This window comes from Emys orbicularis, chromosome 4 (genome assembly GCF_028017835.1).
Source record: "Emys orbicularis isolate rEmyOrb1 chromosome 4, rEmyOrb1.hap1, whole genome shotgun sequence".
Taxonomy (NCBI): Eukaryota; Metazoa; Chordata; order Testudines; family Emydidae; genus Emys; species Emys orbicularis.
The window spans coordinates 34,256,084-34,273,666 of NC_088686.1; the positions used below are offsets into that span (position 1 = coordinate 34,256,084).

The 17,583-nt window shown below is 38.0% G+C and overlaps 1 protein-coding gene across 3 annotated transcripts in view; it reads left to right on the forward strand.

The window, feature by feature from the left end:
- Positions 1 to 16,378, forward strand: part of FOXN3 (forkhead box N3) — a 188,668-nt gene extending 172,290 nt beyond the window's left edge. For all 3 annotated transcript variants that reach the window (XM_065403643.1, XM_065403644.1, XM_065403645.1), the window contains one exon: positions 8,695 to 16,378. In XM_065403643.1, the coding sequence (XP_065259715.1) occupies positions 8,695 to 9,244 (550 nt within the window). In that variant the 3' untranslated portion in view covers positions 9,245 to 16,378. The remainder of the gene's footprint in view (positions 1 to 8,694) is intronic.
- The last annotated feature ends 1,205 nt before the right edge of the window (positions 16,379 to 17,583 follow it).

The following is a 17,583-nucleotide window of genomic DNA, read 5'->3' on the forward strand; positions in this document are numbered from 1 at the left end:
TGTGCTGCAGATTTTTGTGTGTTGGAGGTTTGGGCTGTTGGGTAAGGGACAATTGGGGCCTAGGTCATCCAGGAAGATGTGGGGAGGCTGTGGATTTTGGTATGTAGAGGGCAACTGAGGAGGCTTTTTGTTCTGGGAAGGGAATGCATCTTTCCTTTACCTTCACAGATTGGGTAGAGGAAGAGGTGGGGAGGTAGTGGTTTGATTACTTCATTGCCCACCTCGGTCTCTTAACAGAAACCTCTTCCCAGTTTCTGCCACTACTTCCAACAACAATAGATAATCATCTAAACGTGGTGCTCCAGATAAAATGGTCAGCAGTGGAATGGCTAAGTAATGGGGTGGATAACCCAGCAGTAGGGCAAAAAGGGTTAAAGGTTTGCTCCGAAGAGAGGGACTGAAACCATCCTACAGCACCAGTCAGGAATATCAAGCCTGGAGGGAATGAAGCAGGCTTCAGAGCTGGGTTGCCCTAACACAGGGGGATTGTGGGTCTAAGGTGGAGAGGACCTAAAGGACTTGGGATGAGCAGCCTTGAACTGGTAACCTGAGGAGCAGTCAATCATGGGGAAGTAGCTTGAACTGTATTTGCTGTCTTTCTCTTTATTTGTTTGTTAATACAATCAAACTCATAGACTCATAGACTTTAAGGTCAGAAGGGACCAATATGGTCATCTAGTCTGACCTCCCGCATGATGCAGGCCACAAAAGCTGACCCACCCACTTTCCCTTAACAAACACCAGGATAGGGTCAAGTTTTGACCCTATGGAGTGTGCGTAGACGGCTTACAGCAGGTAGGAAAGTCAGCAGCTTTCATTTAACTGTTATGAGTTAAAACCCCACTGATATGAATATGAGCTCTTGTTTCAGGCTGCTTGCAGACTCAGGCAAACTTTGTTGTATCAGTTAGGCCTGGTTCACATGATGAAGATTATCTGAACAACCAAAAGGACCTTAGAGCCCAAACCTAGTTTGCCTGTGAAGTCCAATATAGCAGTTAGGAATGGTGTCCCTGTTTCACATGCTGGTTTGTTTTATTTATATATTTATTTATTTGCTTTTTCTGAATCAGTCATTCAAGCAATAATAACTAAATAAACAGAAATAAACTTAGTATGCAGCATAGGTACCAAGACATAAGCAGAGTTATGCACCCAGACCATCCATGAATGACTGTAGGTTGTCTGTGTAAAGGACCTGGAATGTATTTCCATATAGATATTCTTAATTTTATTGTTTATTACTAGAACAATCTGTTCTAAAAAAGAATCCAGGTTGCACTGCAGGCCCATTTCCTGCTATATTATGCATGGTGAGTTATTTTGTGGACTGAAGGAGGTATTCCTTTTACGAAAATATTTGACTGCTGAGTTTAACTTGCCTCCTTCTCCAAAGTGAAAAGGACCACATTTGTTTTAACTCTAAATCTGATATTGATACAGATAAAGCATTCTTTTTGTGAGGACAATTTAGATTTTCATAAAGTCTTTGACAAGGTCCATCATCAAAGGCTCTTATCAAAGTAAGCTGTCATGGGATAAGAGGGAAGGTCCTCTCTGGATCAGTAACTGGTTAAAAGATAGAAAACAAAGGGTAGGAATAAATGGTCAGTTTTCAGAATAGAGAAAGGTAAATAGTGGTGTGCCCCAGGGGTCTGTGTTGGGACAAGTCCTATTCAACATATTTATAAATGATCTGGAAAAAATGAATAAGCAGTGAGGTGGCAAAATTTGCAGATGATACAAAACTACTCCAGATGGTTAAGTCCAAAGCAGACTGCAAAGAGTTACAAAGGGATCTCACAAAATTGGGTGACTGAGCAACAAAATGGCAGATGAAATTCAGTGTTGATAAATGCAAAGTAATGCACATGAGAAAACATCCCAACAATACATAGAAAATGATGCGGTCTAAATTAGCTGTTACCACTCAAGAAAGAGATCTTAGAGTCATCCTGGATAGTTCTCTGAAAACATCCACTCAATGTGCAGCGGCAGTCACTAACAATGTTAGGAACCATTAGAAGGACAGATAATAAGACACAAAATATCATATTGCCTCTATATAAATCCATGGTATGCCCACATCTTGAATACTGCATGCAGATCTGGTCACTCAATCTCAAAAAATATATATTGGAATAGGAAAAGGTACAGAAAAGGGCAACAAAAATGATATGGGGTATGGAACAGCTTCCATATGAGGAGAGATTAATCAGACTGGGACTTTTCATCTTGGTAAAGAGACGACTAAGGAAGGATATGATAGAGGTCTATAAAATCATGATTGGTGTGGAGAAAATAAATAAGGAAGTGTTATTTACTCCTCATAATACAAGAACCAGGGGTCACCCAATGAAATTAATAGGCAGCAGGTTTAAAACAAATAAAGGAAGTATTTCTTCTCACAGTGCACAGTCAACTTGTGGAACACATTGCTAGAGGATGTTGTGAAGGCCAAGACTATAACAGGGTTCAAAAAAGAACTAGATAAGGTCATGGAGGATAGGTCTATCAGTGGCTCATAACCAAAATGGGCAGGGATGAAAAACCATGCTGTGAAGTGTCCCTAGCCTCTGTTTGCCAGAAGCTGGGAATGGGTGACAGGGGATGGATCACTTGATGATTACCTGTTCTGTTCATTCCCTCTGAAACACCTGGCATGGGCCACTGTTGGGAGACCGGATACTGGGCTAGATGGACCATTGATCTGACCCAGTATGGCCATTCTTATGTTTGTTAATGGATCATTACATGATTCATATTTGCCGTAGTCCTTTGCATGTTTGTTGTTATGATGTAAAATCTCCCTGTGAGAGTTTGTCAATAGCGTAACTGACTTACCAGTGTTGACTTCTATTCAGTAACTTCTGGATAGATAGACCCCTGCAAATCTGTGGGTATCTACAGACCATTTTTGCGGATCGGATGCGGATGCACCATTTTGTATCTGCGCAGGGCTCTTTGGATAGGGTCAGATCAGTCATCATAGAAGTGAGCCCTACTTATTTTTAATTTGCTTTCTTGTTGTCCTGTACAGTGCTATCTAAATGACAATTCCACCAACCTGCAAAGTAACCTGTGACTTTCTTGCAGTGTTGTTTACTATATGGGTTATAGCAAACCTGGAAACTTCCAATGTCTAGAAGAAAAATTGACATGCCCTGGTTTCTCCCGTTCATTTAACTGGGATACTCTCTGAGATTCTAAAACTCCCACTTACAAGTGCATAACGTGTTTCATTCAGAAGAATCCAAAAACAATTAAACTGATATTCCAACTATATACAGAGTTCACTTCAGCCACCAGTAAAATGCAGCCATCTGAGGGGTGGAATGTAGCTGGTGTTTAGAAGCAGAAATACCCAACAGTTAAGGACAGGACGTGAATAATACCATATCCAGTAGAAATCACTAGAGGAATTCACATAGGCAAAATCTATTTACCACTATTGGAATTTGGCCAGGATGCTTGAGCAAACACCTGTATGCTTGCCAAAAAAAAAAAAAAAAAGCACCTTGAGATCTTTAATGGCCTTCAATGGTTTCGATTTCAGTTTTGTCTCTTCTAGAAGATGATCCCCTGATAGGTGGGACCCACTAGCACCATGCTGGGGAAATAATTTCATTACTGACTTGCAGAGAGGAGATCCACCCACTGTAGACTCCATCTTGGTCCCATTGTAATCAGTAACAAACCTTTTATTGATTTTCAATGAGAATGGAATCAGACCTTAAAATGGCCATCCCTATTTCTGGCAACACCCCACGTGCTCTGACTATGGTCTAGTCAAATTTAATTATTTTTTCTTTTTAAAAAAAAAATCATTACACTGTAGCTATGGATTTATAAATCTTAAGTGTTTTCAAATCTAGTTAAGGTCCGTCAGAAGAACAAAATATTTCAGTGCCAGAAGGATGAAAAGCAACCAAGCACTTCCCAGTGGTCTGTGCTACAAGCTAGAGATTTGGCATGAAACAACTTGAAAAGTACCAGTTACTAGAAAATCTGGATGAACTTCTGGGTAATTTTAAAAATCTTTGTGGGGCATTGATTTTTAGTAGTATTTTTCATCACTGTGATGATGAGTTTAGCATTGTTAAATATCTGTCTAATCTCCCCTTTTTAAAAAAGCACATTAGGCAAAAAAAAAATTTTTTTTTGTTAATGCTTCAATGGTAGAGAGGGTTGTGTTTAGAGGCCTTCTGATACAAAGAATGTATATATGGAGATTGTGTGTGTGTCTTGTTTTTTGACTGAATAGGCCCAGGCACACAACACTATTTTTCTGGCATTTATAAACACTGAATGACTGACAGGTGTTATCATTTAAGTCTTGAACAGAAATGCACTCAGTGGGGGCGGGGAGGGGAGCAGTCAAGACCAGTGAGGGATTGTGTCACCGCTGCTCTGAAATCTTGGGTTCCTTATGATGCTTTGCTGTTGAATCGCCCAACCTAGGCTGCTTACAACCAGTCTACCAGCATGCAGGTCACACCCGAGTGTCTGCATGCTAGACAGTCCTGGTTCAGCATCTCTGACCCCAGCAGCCTGTCTACTGCCCCACTCTGGTTTCCAGCAGACTCCAACACACTCCCAGTCCCAAATTTTCCCAAAACCATGTGCTCTGCAATGTCCTGCCCTCTCTGGACAGTTCAGTGAAATAATATGGTTCATTTGCTCCTTTCAAGAGAGAAAACACACCAGTTTGCCACATCAACTGGAGCTGACATTCACTTTAGTACAAACACAGCAGTGTTGGCTTAGATTAATAGTAAAACAAGTTTATTAACGAAAGAGGATGGGATTTTGAGTTAAGTATGAGAGAGAAAGTTAGGAATGGTTAAAAACAAATAAAAGTGAAAACTCACATCTAAAAGTCTTAATCTAGAAAGATTTGGTTTGAGGCTTTGTTCAAGATAGCCTTTCTCACCCACAGTCTTCCAGCAAAATGGTGACCCTCTCCTTGTTCAGGATCTCTTCCAGAGCCCCAGAGGTGCTGGTGCCTTGATCATTTTAGGTGAAAGAGATCACTTGGGGTTTTCTGCCCCTTTCTTTTTATAGTCCATCGAACCTCTGAAATGGATTCTTCTGAAAGTTACCTCTCAAAATAAAGTTCTTTCAAGTTGTGAGGAAGGTGATATGTAGACTGCCGGTGAAGGAGGCTCCATGCTCTTCCCCACCGCACACAGACTTTTGTTTGCTGAAATGCAAATTGTTGTGTTTCCTGCCATCTACTCCCCCTGCTGTCTTGAAGATCCTGTTTACTACTTATATGTAAATTGAGGTAAACACACGTGTCTTTGTTTAGGAGAGACTTGTATAACGACTTTTGCCTAGGCAGGGCTGTCTGGTTTTGAACATGTGTTGTTAACATCATACGGGGGAATAAATAACTTTACATATAATGCTGCTATATACATTTCACCATGATATTATTGACCAGCGAGTTATTAGTTTTCAAATGATACCTCACAAGACATATTGTGTACAAATATTATTATAATACGGTGTAGGGTGTGAATACAGAGGTGCTTTGGCTCACACCCAGTATTACACTATTTGTTTTCTTAGCAAATATATGACTCCATAACAGTAATACAAAGAATTAGGTCTTGGAAGTGCCTCAGAAGTGTATATTCAATGGAAATGGATTAGATATTATTTTAATTCCACTCATTATATTAAACTGCTAACATCAAGTATAGGGAAGTCTTCACATCTCGTGTATTTGAGCTATTGCTTTAAGGTAAAAATCATTTGTTTACTTTTGGATACATAATGTCTGATCTTCTTGAAGATCCTAAAACATTCCATCTGTTTCACTCATTTTCATTTCTGCTGGTATCCTTGCCAGTTGTCTCCTTGACCTGCTATCTCTCTCTTTTATTTTCTTAAGCAGGACTGGTTGGAAAACTTTGAAAATTTCAAAATATTAATGAAGAACAGAAAATATTTTCTGTAGCAAAAGTTATTCATTTCCTGATCAGCCCTATCCCTTATGCTTTCCATTCTGAGATCCTTGGTCTATTCCCTCCTTTTTTCCCATTTCTCTAATACTTTTTCTTTCTTGCACCTTTCTGTGGACCACCTTCTTTTTCTTTTCCTTTTCCTTCTTTCCCTTTTTTGTGGTCATTCGGTTACCAATGGGAACTTATCTCCTCATAGTAGTTTACCTTCCCTCTATAATCCTAGACTACTTAGCATTTTTTTATACTTACTCAAAATTCCAATCCTTTGGCAAAGTCATTGAGTCTTTACTCCAAATTGTAGCCCATCTGTGTCAGAAGAAACACCAGAGTCTGCTCAGTGCACTCAAGGGGCAAATCAGCAGTTTTTAGGGAGATGTTGCTGCTCTTTTCTGTGGAGTTGTTGCTTTTTTATTTAGTGGTCATTCAAAACAAACTATGCCCAGATTTAATAATAGGAAGGTCCATTAAAAACCTTGTTTACCTACAGTCTAGTTAATAAATATACTGTTTGATTTCCCACCTATTGTGTCCAGTGTTTGTTTCCTTGGAGCAAGAATTTATCGCTGAATTTATGCTGAAGATTAGTAGCATGCAATGTTTATTGAGCCACATTGCTCAGACTATTAGCTGCCTAGTAAAATCATGTAACTTTAATTTTATGCTAATTTATGATAATTTTGATCATCTTTACATGTAAATTTAGCTTAAAAGTGAAGAATTTGTCATTTAAAATGTATCCCATGCTTCCTTTTTAATGAATGATTTTAAGGAGTTGGTTATAAATTCACCTTACAACTACTTTAGTATGGATGATTTCTTCTTTTAAGCATTTGGCATCCTCTAGCGACAACCCCTGCAGTGGCAAACCATCTCAAAGTAAATGCAGCTGGCTTGCTGCACAATCATGAATGACGCTGCATTTAGTTATTAATAATTGAAGGAGCTTTGTCTCTTCCTGCTGAGTCCTGTATATAATTCATGGATCATAAACCTACTCCTAAAATCTAGGAAAAATTAAATTTTATTGAGCAAGAGAGGCTGGTGAGAGACTTTATTTGCTAATAACTAGACCTTGTATTTACATGTTTTCCCCAAAATAGTCTAACTAGACAATTTAGAATGACTAATTAGCCATCTTCCAGCATTGTGATGTTGTTGGACTTGAAACTCTATTTCCTACTTCAACAGAATAAGATAGATCTTAGACAAAAGTTTTCTTTCATCTCTAGCCGTTGTTTGTTCTGTTAGATATATGGAAACTGTGACTTTATGCACAGCTCGTTTCTTTTCTGTATTATAAAAGTTTGTCCCATACTCTTGGGAAATGGATAACACTGTCCTGTTTTCTGTAAAGAAACAAGTTCCGGAAGGCAAGTCCATTCCCTGGAAACCTGAACCACTTCCCCATAATTTACTTTAAATGGAGAGGGGAACAGTAAGTTTGATTTGGCAGGGTGCTATTCCTCTTAACATTCCTTTTGAGAAACCTTTACATTCAGGACACTCTTAGGAAGTCACTTATCCAGCATTGGCTTGAAAGACTGGCAACATTGAATTATGTGAAGGTGGCAAGACTTGATTTTAAAAGCAGTTTATCAAGTGATACTGAAAACAGACTAGTATTTCTCTCGTTAGTAATTAGGAGCCTGTAGAATGAGTCCCGAGCATCTTCCTCTCCCATTTTGCTTAGTGGGAGTTGAGGGCACTGTGCAGGATTAGGCCCTGCTTTAACAGACTTGCTGAATGGGGGACACGTTCTTTTCCCATGTAAATCAACAGCAGAACTGCCATTGACTTCACTGGTGTGCAAACGGGCTCTAGTGGTTATATGTTTTTCATACTGCAGTAGCACCCAAAGGCCTCAATCAGAATTGGGGTCCCACTATGCTAAGTACTGTACAGATATATAGGAAGGAAGACATTATCCCAAATGATGCCTTGTAGCACACAAGCAGAGTTTTACTTCTTATTACCGTACTTAAAATATTTTGTCGATCACTTATGTCAATAGATATTAAGATTGACAGTGCTGAGGATGCCCCTCTTCTTTTGATATAGTCCGAATAAATGTTGATTCTCTTTCTTAATGTGTTTATGGTCCAAAAAGTGACACTGAAATGGCACCTGGTTATTGTACATCTCTGCTCACTGTGCCACAGTGCCTAGTCAGAAGCCACAGCAGTTTAACTTATTGACAGAACAAGGCGTTCTCTACTGTCAGAATCACATAGCTGGGGAAAACAAACCACACATCTGTCTCCAAACCTGCTAGCAAGTTTCTGATTCCAGCCTTTGGTAGTACTGATACATAAAGGAAAGGATGAGTTAAATTTCCAGGTCACCGAACTATTTCTATCTGTTTGAAAAATAGTGGTGTGATTTTGTTTGTTTGTTTATAAACATAAATTAGATAGTTTTATTGATGAAGGATAAATATGAACTGTCGGGATGTCAATTTTTGTGACTGTACCACTCACTCCTGTCAGTCTGTTTTGAATTGTTGTATTTTATGTATGAGGCCCAATACAAGGATGATTGAATTTGATAGAAAAGCTCCCACTGATTGAGTTAATGGGGCTTTGGATCAGGCATAGAATGATGGTTACTTTTGGTAGCCATATTGATCAGTTATCTGTCCATTGACTCCATGATTGTTGCATTTCACCTTAGAGCAGCATTATGTGTACATGGTTTCTAAGGATATTTCATATCATTTTAACAGGAATGGACTAGCAAACTGCCGGATGAGGACAGAAAGTGAACAGTCGTGTGGCTCTCCAGTTGTTAGTGGGGACCCAAAGGAGGATCACAACTATAGCAGTGCCAAATCTTCCAACCACAGGAGCACTTCACCTGCTAGTGACTCTGTTTCCTCTTCCTCTGCTGATGACCATTATGAATTTGCTACTAAAGGCAGCCAAGACAGCAGCGAAGGGAGTGAAGTTAGCTTCCAGAGCCACGAGAGCCATAGTGAAACGGAAGAGGAGGACAAAAAGCAAAACCGAAAGGAGACCAAGGACTCTTTAGCTGACAGCGGGTATGCATCCCAGCACAAGAAAAGGCAACATTTACTGAAGGTGAAAAAAGTACCAAGTGACACGCTGCCTCTTAAAAAGAGACGTACGGAAAAGCCCCCAGAGAGTGACGATGAGGAGATGAAAGAAGCAGCTGGATCACTCCTGCATTTAGCGGGAATTCGGTCCTGTTTGAATAACATCACCAATCGGACGGCAAAGGGGCAGAAAGAGCAAAAGGAAACCACAAAAAATTAGAACAAATCATTGATTTGTTTGAACTTACAAAATTTTGTTTCAGCACGTCAGGTGAATTCTAATGATTTGTGGCAATATCAGCATTTTTTGTTTTGTTTTTGTTTTTTGTTTTTTCTTTTTTTGGACCCTTAAGATTTTTATTTTTAAAGGAGATTGAAGCCATAGAACTCATACTGACACTCAGCTAATTTACAAAAGCTTTTCATTACCTGAAGACACAAAGTAAAAAAGCCAAAATCACCATTGCTTTCTCCAGCTTGTCAGAAATGCATGGTTGAATACGCAGTGACATCAACATTATTGTGATGGGAGTACAATTCGGCCCTTGGAAATCCCTCTGATACCTAGAAGAGATGTGCATAATTCAGTAATCATTCAGGCCTGGCCCTTAGGTTAAAAAAAAATGGCCTTACAATTGGGTTTATAAGTGAATGTTAATAAAGAGATTTGGAGGAGGCATGGAGTCCTCAACACCAAACCAAGAACCGGTGGCAGTTGGATACAGTTGTGCCATAGAAGTCTTTGGACAGCCACTGGAGGCAATTGCGCATACAGTAATGCATTATTAGTGCTCCCTGTACTATATGTGGCTCATAATGTGAAGACTGTTAACTTTAAGTTGTGGAAAATTTGAACTGTGTATGCAACGGGTTTCAGTGAAATAATGAGAAGAAATGGTTGGGGGGGGAGAGGGAATTGTTAATGGTATTGTTAATCATTGAATTCTGTCTTCTATATTAAATTAAAAGAATGTTCAAAAAGCCATAAGCCTGAAGATTGGCACTGCGTGCAAAAAAAAAAAATAATAATAATAATAATAATATGGAAAACAAGCTATGTCTTCTAAACTGCCTGAGTGAAAAGCAATCAAGTCTAAGAAATTACAGTAGATATTACGGAAGTAAGTAAATCAGAATATTTTTCTGTGGATCAAAAATATTTGGTCTAACTGGGGAAAAAATGCTACAAAACCTGCCATTAGTATTATGCTGTATTTAAAACAAAAAACCAGAAACAAAAAAAGCATATTGATGGACAAGAAAATAGAGTACAACAAAGAGCTCCTATACTGCCCTCAAAATTGAGTATGCAGTTAATGTCAGTCAGGATTCATCTGTGCAAAAACATCAGATTTCCAGATTCAACTAGCGTAGCCAGCAGAAAATTCTGATCCACATTGCATGGATTTGGGGGAGGGGAAATTAAAAACAACAACTTTTTTTTTTTTTAATTCAAAGATAACAAAGTTCTTGTAAGGTAAATAATGTATTTAGCATGAAGCATGAATTATTTTCATATAAATATAGAAAATAGAGAAAAAGGCTATGCCTCTAATTTTTAAGCCCTTAGGCTTAGAGTCTGTTTTATTTTTGTTTTGTTTTTTTGTTTGTTTTTTTGTTTTGTTTTGTTTTTTTGAAGCAGGTGTTTAAGGTTTAACCTTCTTCAGGGACAAACACTGACTGTTGGGGAACTTACTCTGCAATATTAAAAATATCTTCACACTCTGGTAGGGCTTGGATGGTTGAATTATACTGCCTTGTCTGCACATTCAGCCCCCTCTCCCTACTTCTGTTTAAAAAAAAAAAAAAAAAAGTATGTCCTTTCTCTGCCTGTACATGTGTAACATGATGCAATAATTTGAGGGCAAATTTAGTAGTGAGTGTGTATGATAGAATCAAGAGAATAATGGGAGCTTAATTGAGGAAAATAATTCAGATTTGGTTCAGGGATAGGTATGTCAGTGAATAGCTTTGCTAATTTGCCATGAAAAGAAATGAAGTTAGTAAAGAGCCTTATTGATGGTGATCAGAGATATAGCACAGGGTTAAAGGAAGCGATTCAGGTATAGTTGTGCTACTCTCCTGAAAATGTTGATAATTAGATTGGAATTCCCTGAAAGTGGGGGGGAAGCTGTGAAGAAAATACAATCTCTCCCACCCCAATTTGTGAATTTGGCATTGAAATCATCTACACAAAGAAAATCCGAGAGGCAAAAGGAACATTACAGGGACTGAAAATCCCTATCATTTCATAAAGTAAAATTATCTGTCTTCTTTAAAAACTTGAGGTCACCATATTTATCCTTGGTGTAGCTGTTTTAATCCACAGAGTTACATGAGGAGGGAGGATAGCCCATGAACGGGAAGCTATAGAGGGATATGATCGCCCACCCAGTGGAGTAAAATAAAAATTGCACCATGAGGCATTTGGGTTTTTCATTTGGTTTAGGAAGTGGAAGGATTGTGCAGTGGATTACTATGGTCTGTCAATATTGCTATGCTCAATGGGTGTTCTGTTGTATAGACAACATACTACAGCACAAGGGTGCAGCACCAAAATTTATTTCTTTTCTTCTGATTTGACTAAGTGTGTATCAGGACCCAAGACCCTGATTATATTGTGAATTGAATAGTAGTCCATGGGCTGGATGAGTCTGGGAGAACTTCAAGCAGCGTAGATTGAGATGGTGGGAGACAAAGATGGTTTAACCCTTGCACTCAAGGTGATCTGGGTCCACTGGGTGCAGGGTTGGTCCCCAGGTGTAAGTTAGAACCCTACCGACTGCTGCTGTCACGTACACTGGTTACCAGCAGCCCTGAGAAGCAAAAACCCATAGCTTAGGGGTCAGTGCAGCATAGAGGTGCATCAGCCATATTGCTTCCTCTGGGTAGAGTCCCTTCATGACTGCACTGGGGTCCTTCTCCTGTTGGCGGATATGCCAGCTCTGCAGCCAGAATCCACTGATAGTGCCACACAACAACTGCACCAGAAAATCTGGCCTCTTGTGTTTCATGGTCTTCTGGGAAGAGTAACTGCAAATGAAAATGCATTAACTTACCCCACAAGCCATTGTAATACACGCTTGTGCATATGTTGTTCCATCCCACCAGTCTGATTAACATTAAATACAATTAAGAGTAAAATTTAGTGGCGTCAAGTAAATTTGAAGCAATGGCTTACTCCCCACCTTCACCAGAGAAAATGACATGGTGACATACTAGTGGGCAAAAACTGCTCTCAGTCACAAAACTAATTCCAGAGTAACTTTACTGACTAGAATAGTTACTCCAGACTTACACCAGTATAACCTGAGATAAGTATCTGTTCCATAAGTACTATTTTCTAATTTGGCTACTTGATTAAATATGTATTTATCACTAGTGTTATCCACCCAAGAAAACAGTCTTGTACATAAATACCTAATTAGGCAGGTTGTCTTAAAATACATTATTTCTGTAAGACTTCAATAACTCCTTTATGGACTTGCTGGTATATTTAAATATTGGCAGGTGCAATTTGTAGCTTCTAGGCTGGCCTACTGGGAAGATGTCAATAGGCTGTGTTTTATAAAATACTTTCAGGACCCATTAAAAGAGAGGAACCAGAAGTTTGGTTATGTACTAATGCCCACCGTAGACTATTCAAGAAGGGCATAAAGTATATGTGATTAAAACAATCTATTGTTTTAAGTTTAAACAATATTTTGTCCAGAATTCCTATACTTATAACTGGTGACATTCAGTACATAACTACAGATTGGTATGTTTTAAAAAAAAAAAAATACTTGCAAGCCACCTTTTAAAACATGCGATTTGTGCCTGATTGAGCACAGTAACTTCTTCGGAATTGGACTTGGTTCCATCAGTTAAATATTCATTTATCTACATAGGTGTGTTCTTTGTACATTGGATTGGAAGGACTGTTTAAGGTCTGTCCAGTCTATTATGTAACCAAACATTATAGAGCCAATACAATGCATGTTCGTAAATACTCTCAAGAATTAAATAAATAAATAAATAAATAAAAATACATTGCCAACGCCTCAGTGCAATTGTCACTATTCTTAAAATCCTGCCAAAACTAACTGGTAATTGGATCATATTATGGACTTCAGCATTTGCCAGACTTTTTTTCTGACAAAGCCATTTTTGAGGAAGAACTCCTAAAATCTCTAAACATCTATTTTTCCCCACTCTAGTATTTTAAAAAATCTTTCAAAATTAATATTCCTCAAAGCTGGTATGAAAAAGATATTAGGGCAGCAGACTATCAATGGCAAGTTACAGACCTGAGAAGATTTTTTTAAGGGTGGTTTATAATTAACAAACAAATCCTTACATTTTACAATGTTCATTTTGGAGGGAGAAACATTTGTAAGCCAGAGCTAATGCCACAAATAGATTCTGTTGAAGTCTGCAGGTGTAAAGGAATCAACCATTCATTGCTTGTGTGCTGCAAAATATTTGATGTTCTTTTGTAAAATCATTTTGATGAAGTTTTGCCTTTTAAAAATGCTAAGCACAGGTCTTGAGCAGCTTTGCTATTTCATCAAATGTATCTTCCTAAAAATGAAGCTTGATTGTGATCTCACAAGTGTTGAAACCAGGAGTAACTCCAGGGGTATCACTGGCGTTAAAACCAGGGTTGGTGAGATGAGACACACACCCCTTTAGCTCTAGAAAATCAGCCTGTGAGCCCAATTCTCCTCATCCATGGGTTACATACTAGTGTGTAATTCGACTGATGTCCTTGGAGTTACTCCTGATTTATACTAGTGGGAGAAGAAAATCCCTAAACACACACACTGGTCTTTTACATTTGACTGAATTACTGCCTCGCTTTGAAAACTATGGACCAAATTCCCTACTTTGGACTCAATAGAGCTATAATGGAGTTATGTCAATTTTCATAAGCAGATAATTTGGTCCTAAATCATCACCAAATGGTGCCATGGGTGAAATTTCTAAAAACGCCTAAGCTAAGAGTGACTCTCTTGAGTTTGAGAGAGAGGCTCCTAAGTCACTAAGGGCCAAATTTGTAAAGGTATTTAGGTGCCTAAAGGTGCATATTGACACCTGCCTAGTGGGATTTTCAAATATGCCTGGATGTTTTACTGCCTTTGAAATCAATGGGAGTTAGTTGCTTAGGGCTTTTGAAAATTCCACTAGGCAGGTACCTGGGTATCTTCACCTTTAGGCACCTGCACACGTTTACAAATCTGGCCCTCTGTGGTTTTGAAAAATGTAACCCCATGAACTCTAGGTTCATAATAAAAGTGTGGAAAACACGTTCACAATTTCAGATACAAATGCAATTCACCTCATTAAGCAAGTAAATCAGCTGGGTCACAGCCGCCCAGGATATTTTTATTTTATTTTATTTAGAAAAGGTTGTTTTTAAAAAATATCTATCTATCTATCTTCTTGACTTTGCCAGCAAAAGAGCATTTGAACCATACATCCTCTTGATTGTAACAGAGTATCAGTGTTGACAGTCTGACCAGTTAAGTCTTTAGTGTTGTTCTTCACAGCCCTCCAGTAATATATCAAACACTGTTATGCACATAATGCAGCACTGTGATCTAATTTAAATAATACTTTTTTATTATTTATACTACTCTATGTAATATACATCAACACTTTGCTATATAACCTAAGTGATAACCCTCTTCTTAGTTATCTGCCAAACTTTGAACTTCTGTTTGGTTTATATTGCAGTTAACGCAGTTACAAAGTTGTAATTATGCCTTTTTCCTTTGAATCAGAATGTGTAAATCAAACTGTATACATCTTGTGTGTTTCTATTTTGAGATGGAGTTTGAGGATTTACACATAACATTTAGTGTTCTGTATAAATCTGCATACCGTTGTGAAATCATCTGTTAATCCCCTTTTCTTTAGGAAGTATTAATTGACAGTGGTTTATTAGGGTTTTTTGTTTTTACTTTATTTCTAATACTGGTTATTCTTGAATTAAGCACAGACTTGTCAGCTGGGTTGCTTTATCATTGATAGTGTATATGACCTTATAATTCTTCCACAGTTCAGCAAACAAGTACTAGCTTCACTGACCAAAAAAAAAAAGAAAAAAAAAAAAGAAAAAAAATTCTCAACCTGATGTGTCTATGGTGCTGTATTTTGCTGGTGTACATTTAAAATCAGAAATGAGTTAACAAAGGTCACTTCTGAGTTGTTGTGCTAAACGAGTAGCCTTTCCTCTTTTCTGTTAGCATTGAAACAAAGAGTATTTATCTGAAAATATATAATTGTTTTTTTCTACTGTATCACATTTGCAATGAGTATAGCATGGGATTTCTATTCCTTTTGTAAAGAGGGTGAAATTCGCCCAGGGCCTGATCCAAAGCCTATTTGAAATTAATGGGAGTGTTTTTTCAGTTATCTTCAGTGGGCTTTGGATCAGACCACCAGCGTTGAAGACCCACCACGTAAGCCCAAGATTAAGGATTTAAGTGATGCAAAAGGCCTTGAGTTGGCATTCAACACTAGGGTGGATTTCACCTAAAGTTGATATTCCATATTGGATATTCAGATGCTAATATGGATAATATATCATAGCTAGAAATTGGACTCCATCCTTCCATTACTGTGGCCTGAAATCCCAATACCGATTTTTTTCTAGTTCAGATAAGCCTGAAATTTAGTGCATTTTTAAGTTAATTGAACATTGTACATTTCCTGAGTATGTGTGTGGGACAACAATTAAAAGTAATACCTGCATTTGATAACCAATTCCATGCCTGCATCATTCACACTCACTACTTAAAACTGCCATCGTGTAAAATGTTGGGGGAATGACGTGTGTGTGTATGAAAAAGCATTATAAACTTGTACATTATTTTATACTCTGATTCTGTAATATTTCTGAAATGTTTTGTTTTACAGAAAAAAGTGATAAAGCAATCAAAAGACCAAGAGGTTTAATATCAATGCTTAAGGGTCACATGACCTTAACTGGCCAATAAGTTAATTTAGTACAGTAATAAGCCAATTTTTTTTTTTTTTTTTTTTTTTTTTTGCTGTACTTGGCGTATGAAACTGCCAATTTCATGAATATTGAAATAAGAACTGTGATGGGGGAATAAACAGTGATGTTAAGTTGTATTTGTGTTTACCTAAATGAGCAGTCCGAAGGCAAGTGCAATCAGCCGATCTTTAGGAAATATGAAAGTGTTGATTTAGAAGCATACTTGCATTTTCTTGATGTGTAATCATATTGCCAAAGACAAACTATTTCATCAATTATTATTGTAAATAACACTTTCCCAAAACCTACCATAAAGTTTCTGTGATGTATTGTCTTCCAGTTGCAATAAAAATTACTGAGTTGCATCAATTGAATAATTGTAGTTTTGTGTATACTTGCTTGAAAATACATTTAAATATTAAGTAATAGTCAATATTTTTAAAACACTAATTGCTGTATGATTTGTATTTGTTTTTATTCAATTTGAGTTACGTTTTATACCCACGGTATGATCTCTCTTGCACGTTCACTGCACTAGGTGCCAATGCATTGCTCATGTGCAATTGAATAAATAGGATAAAGGAAATAGGATTTCACTAGGAGGAGGATGAAGCACTGGAATGGGTTTCCTAGGGAGGTGGTGGAATCTCCATCCTTAGAGGTTTTTAAGGGCCGGCTTGACAAAGCCCTGGCTGGGATGATTTAGTTGGGGATTGGTCCTGCTTTGAGCAGGGGGTTGGTGAGGTTTCTTCCAATCCTAATCTTCTATGATTTTATGATACAGAATTTTTCATCTTGCTAAAAGGATTGTGTGCCTGATTCTCTTCTCATATCAGTTTTACGTGGATATAACTTACTTCATTGGAATTACTCCTGTTTTATATCCAGCATAAACCAGAGAAGAATCCCAGACATGTATATCAGATGATATTGTGTTATCAAGAATATTTCCTTCTAAGTGGTACATTTGCCGTTCTTGGGCCAGAGTCTGAGCTCAGTTACACCAGTGCAAATCCCAAGTCAATTCATTGACCCATCTTGCTGTTTCTAGGACTCCTACTGTAAGCAAATGAAGATAAACCACTCAAGCAAAGATGTTCAAAAATTGGTACCTAAACTAGATTGCCAAATCCATAGTTAGGCAGGTATTAGGTGGCCTTATTTTCAAAAGCACTGAGCCTCCAGTGGCTCCCATTGAGTTCAGTGGGAATAGGTGCTGCTATTTGGTGAGAACTCTTGACAATCAGGGCTTAATTTGGAGTTAGAAATCTGGCCCACGCACTCATTTTGAAAATCTTGGCCTCAGTCTTTTGTTTAGCAACTGAACAGTGAAGGGTAAACAGTGCTGTTACCCTATTACAGCCAATCCGAATGGTAAAATCCTATTCATAAAATTATTATTGGAGCATTCTCCATTTTGAAAATGCCATATTTCCACAAGCAGCCCTAAATATATGTATAGATTGAGCTTCTAAAAGATAAAAACCACCCCATCCTTCAGCAAGCCCAATATCTGTTCCACAGCCAGTTTTCAAAGATATTGTTAAAACTGGAGGGGTGAACTTCCCTGCTGT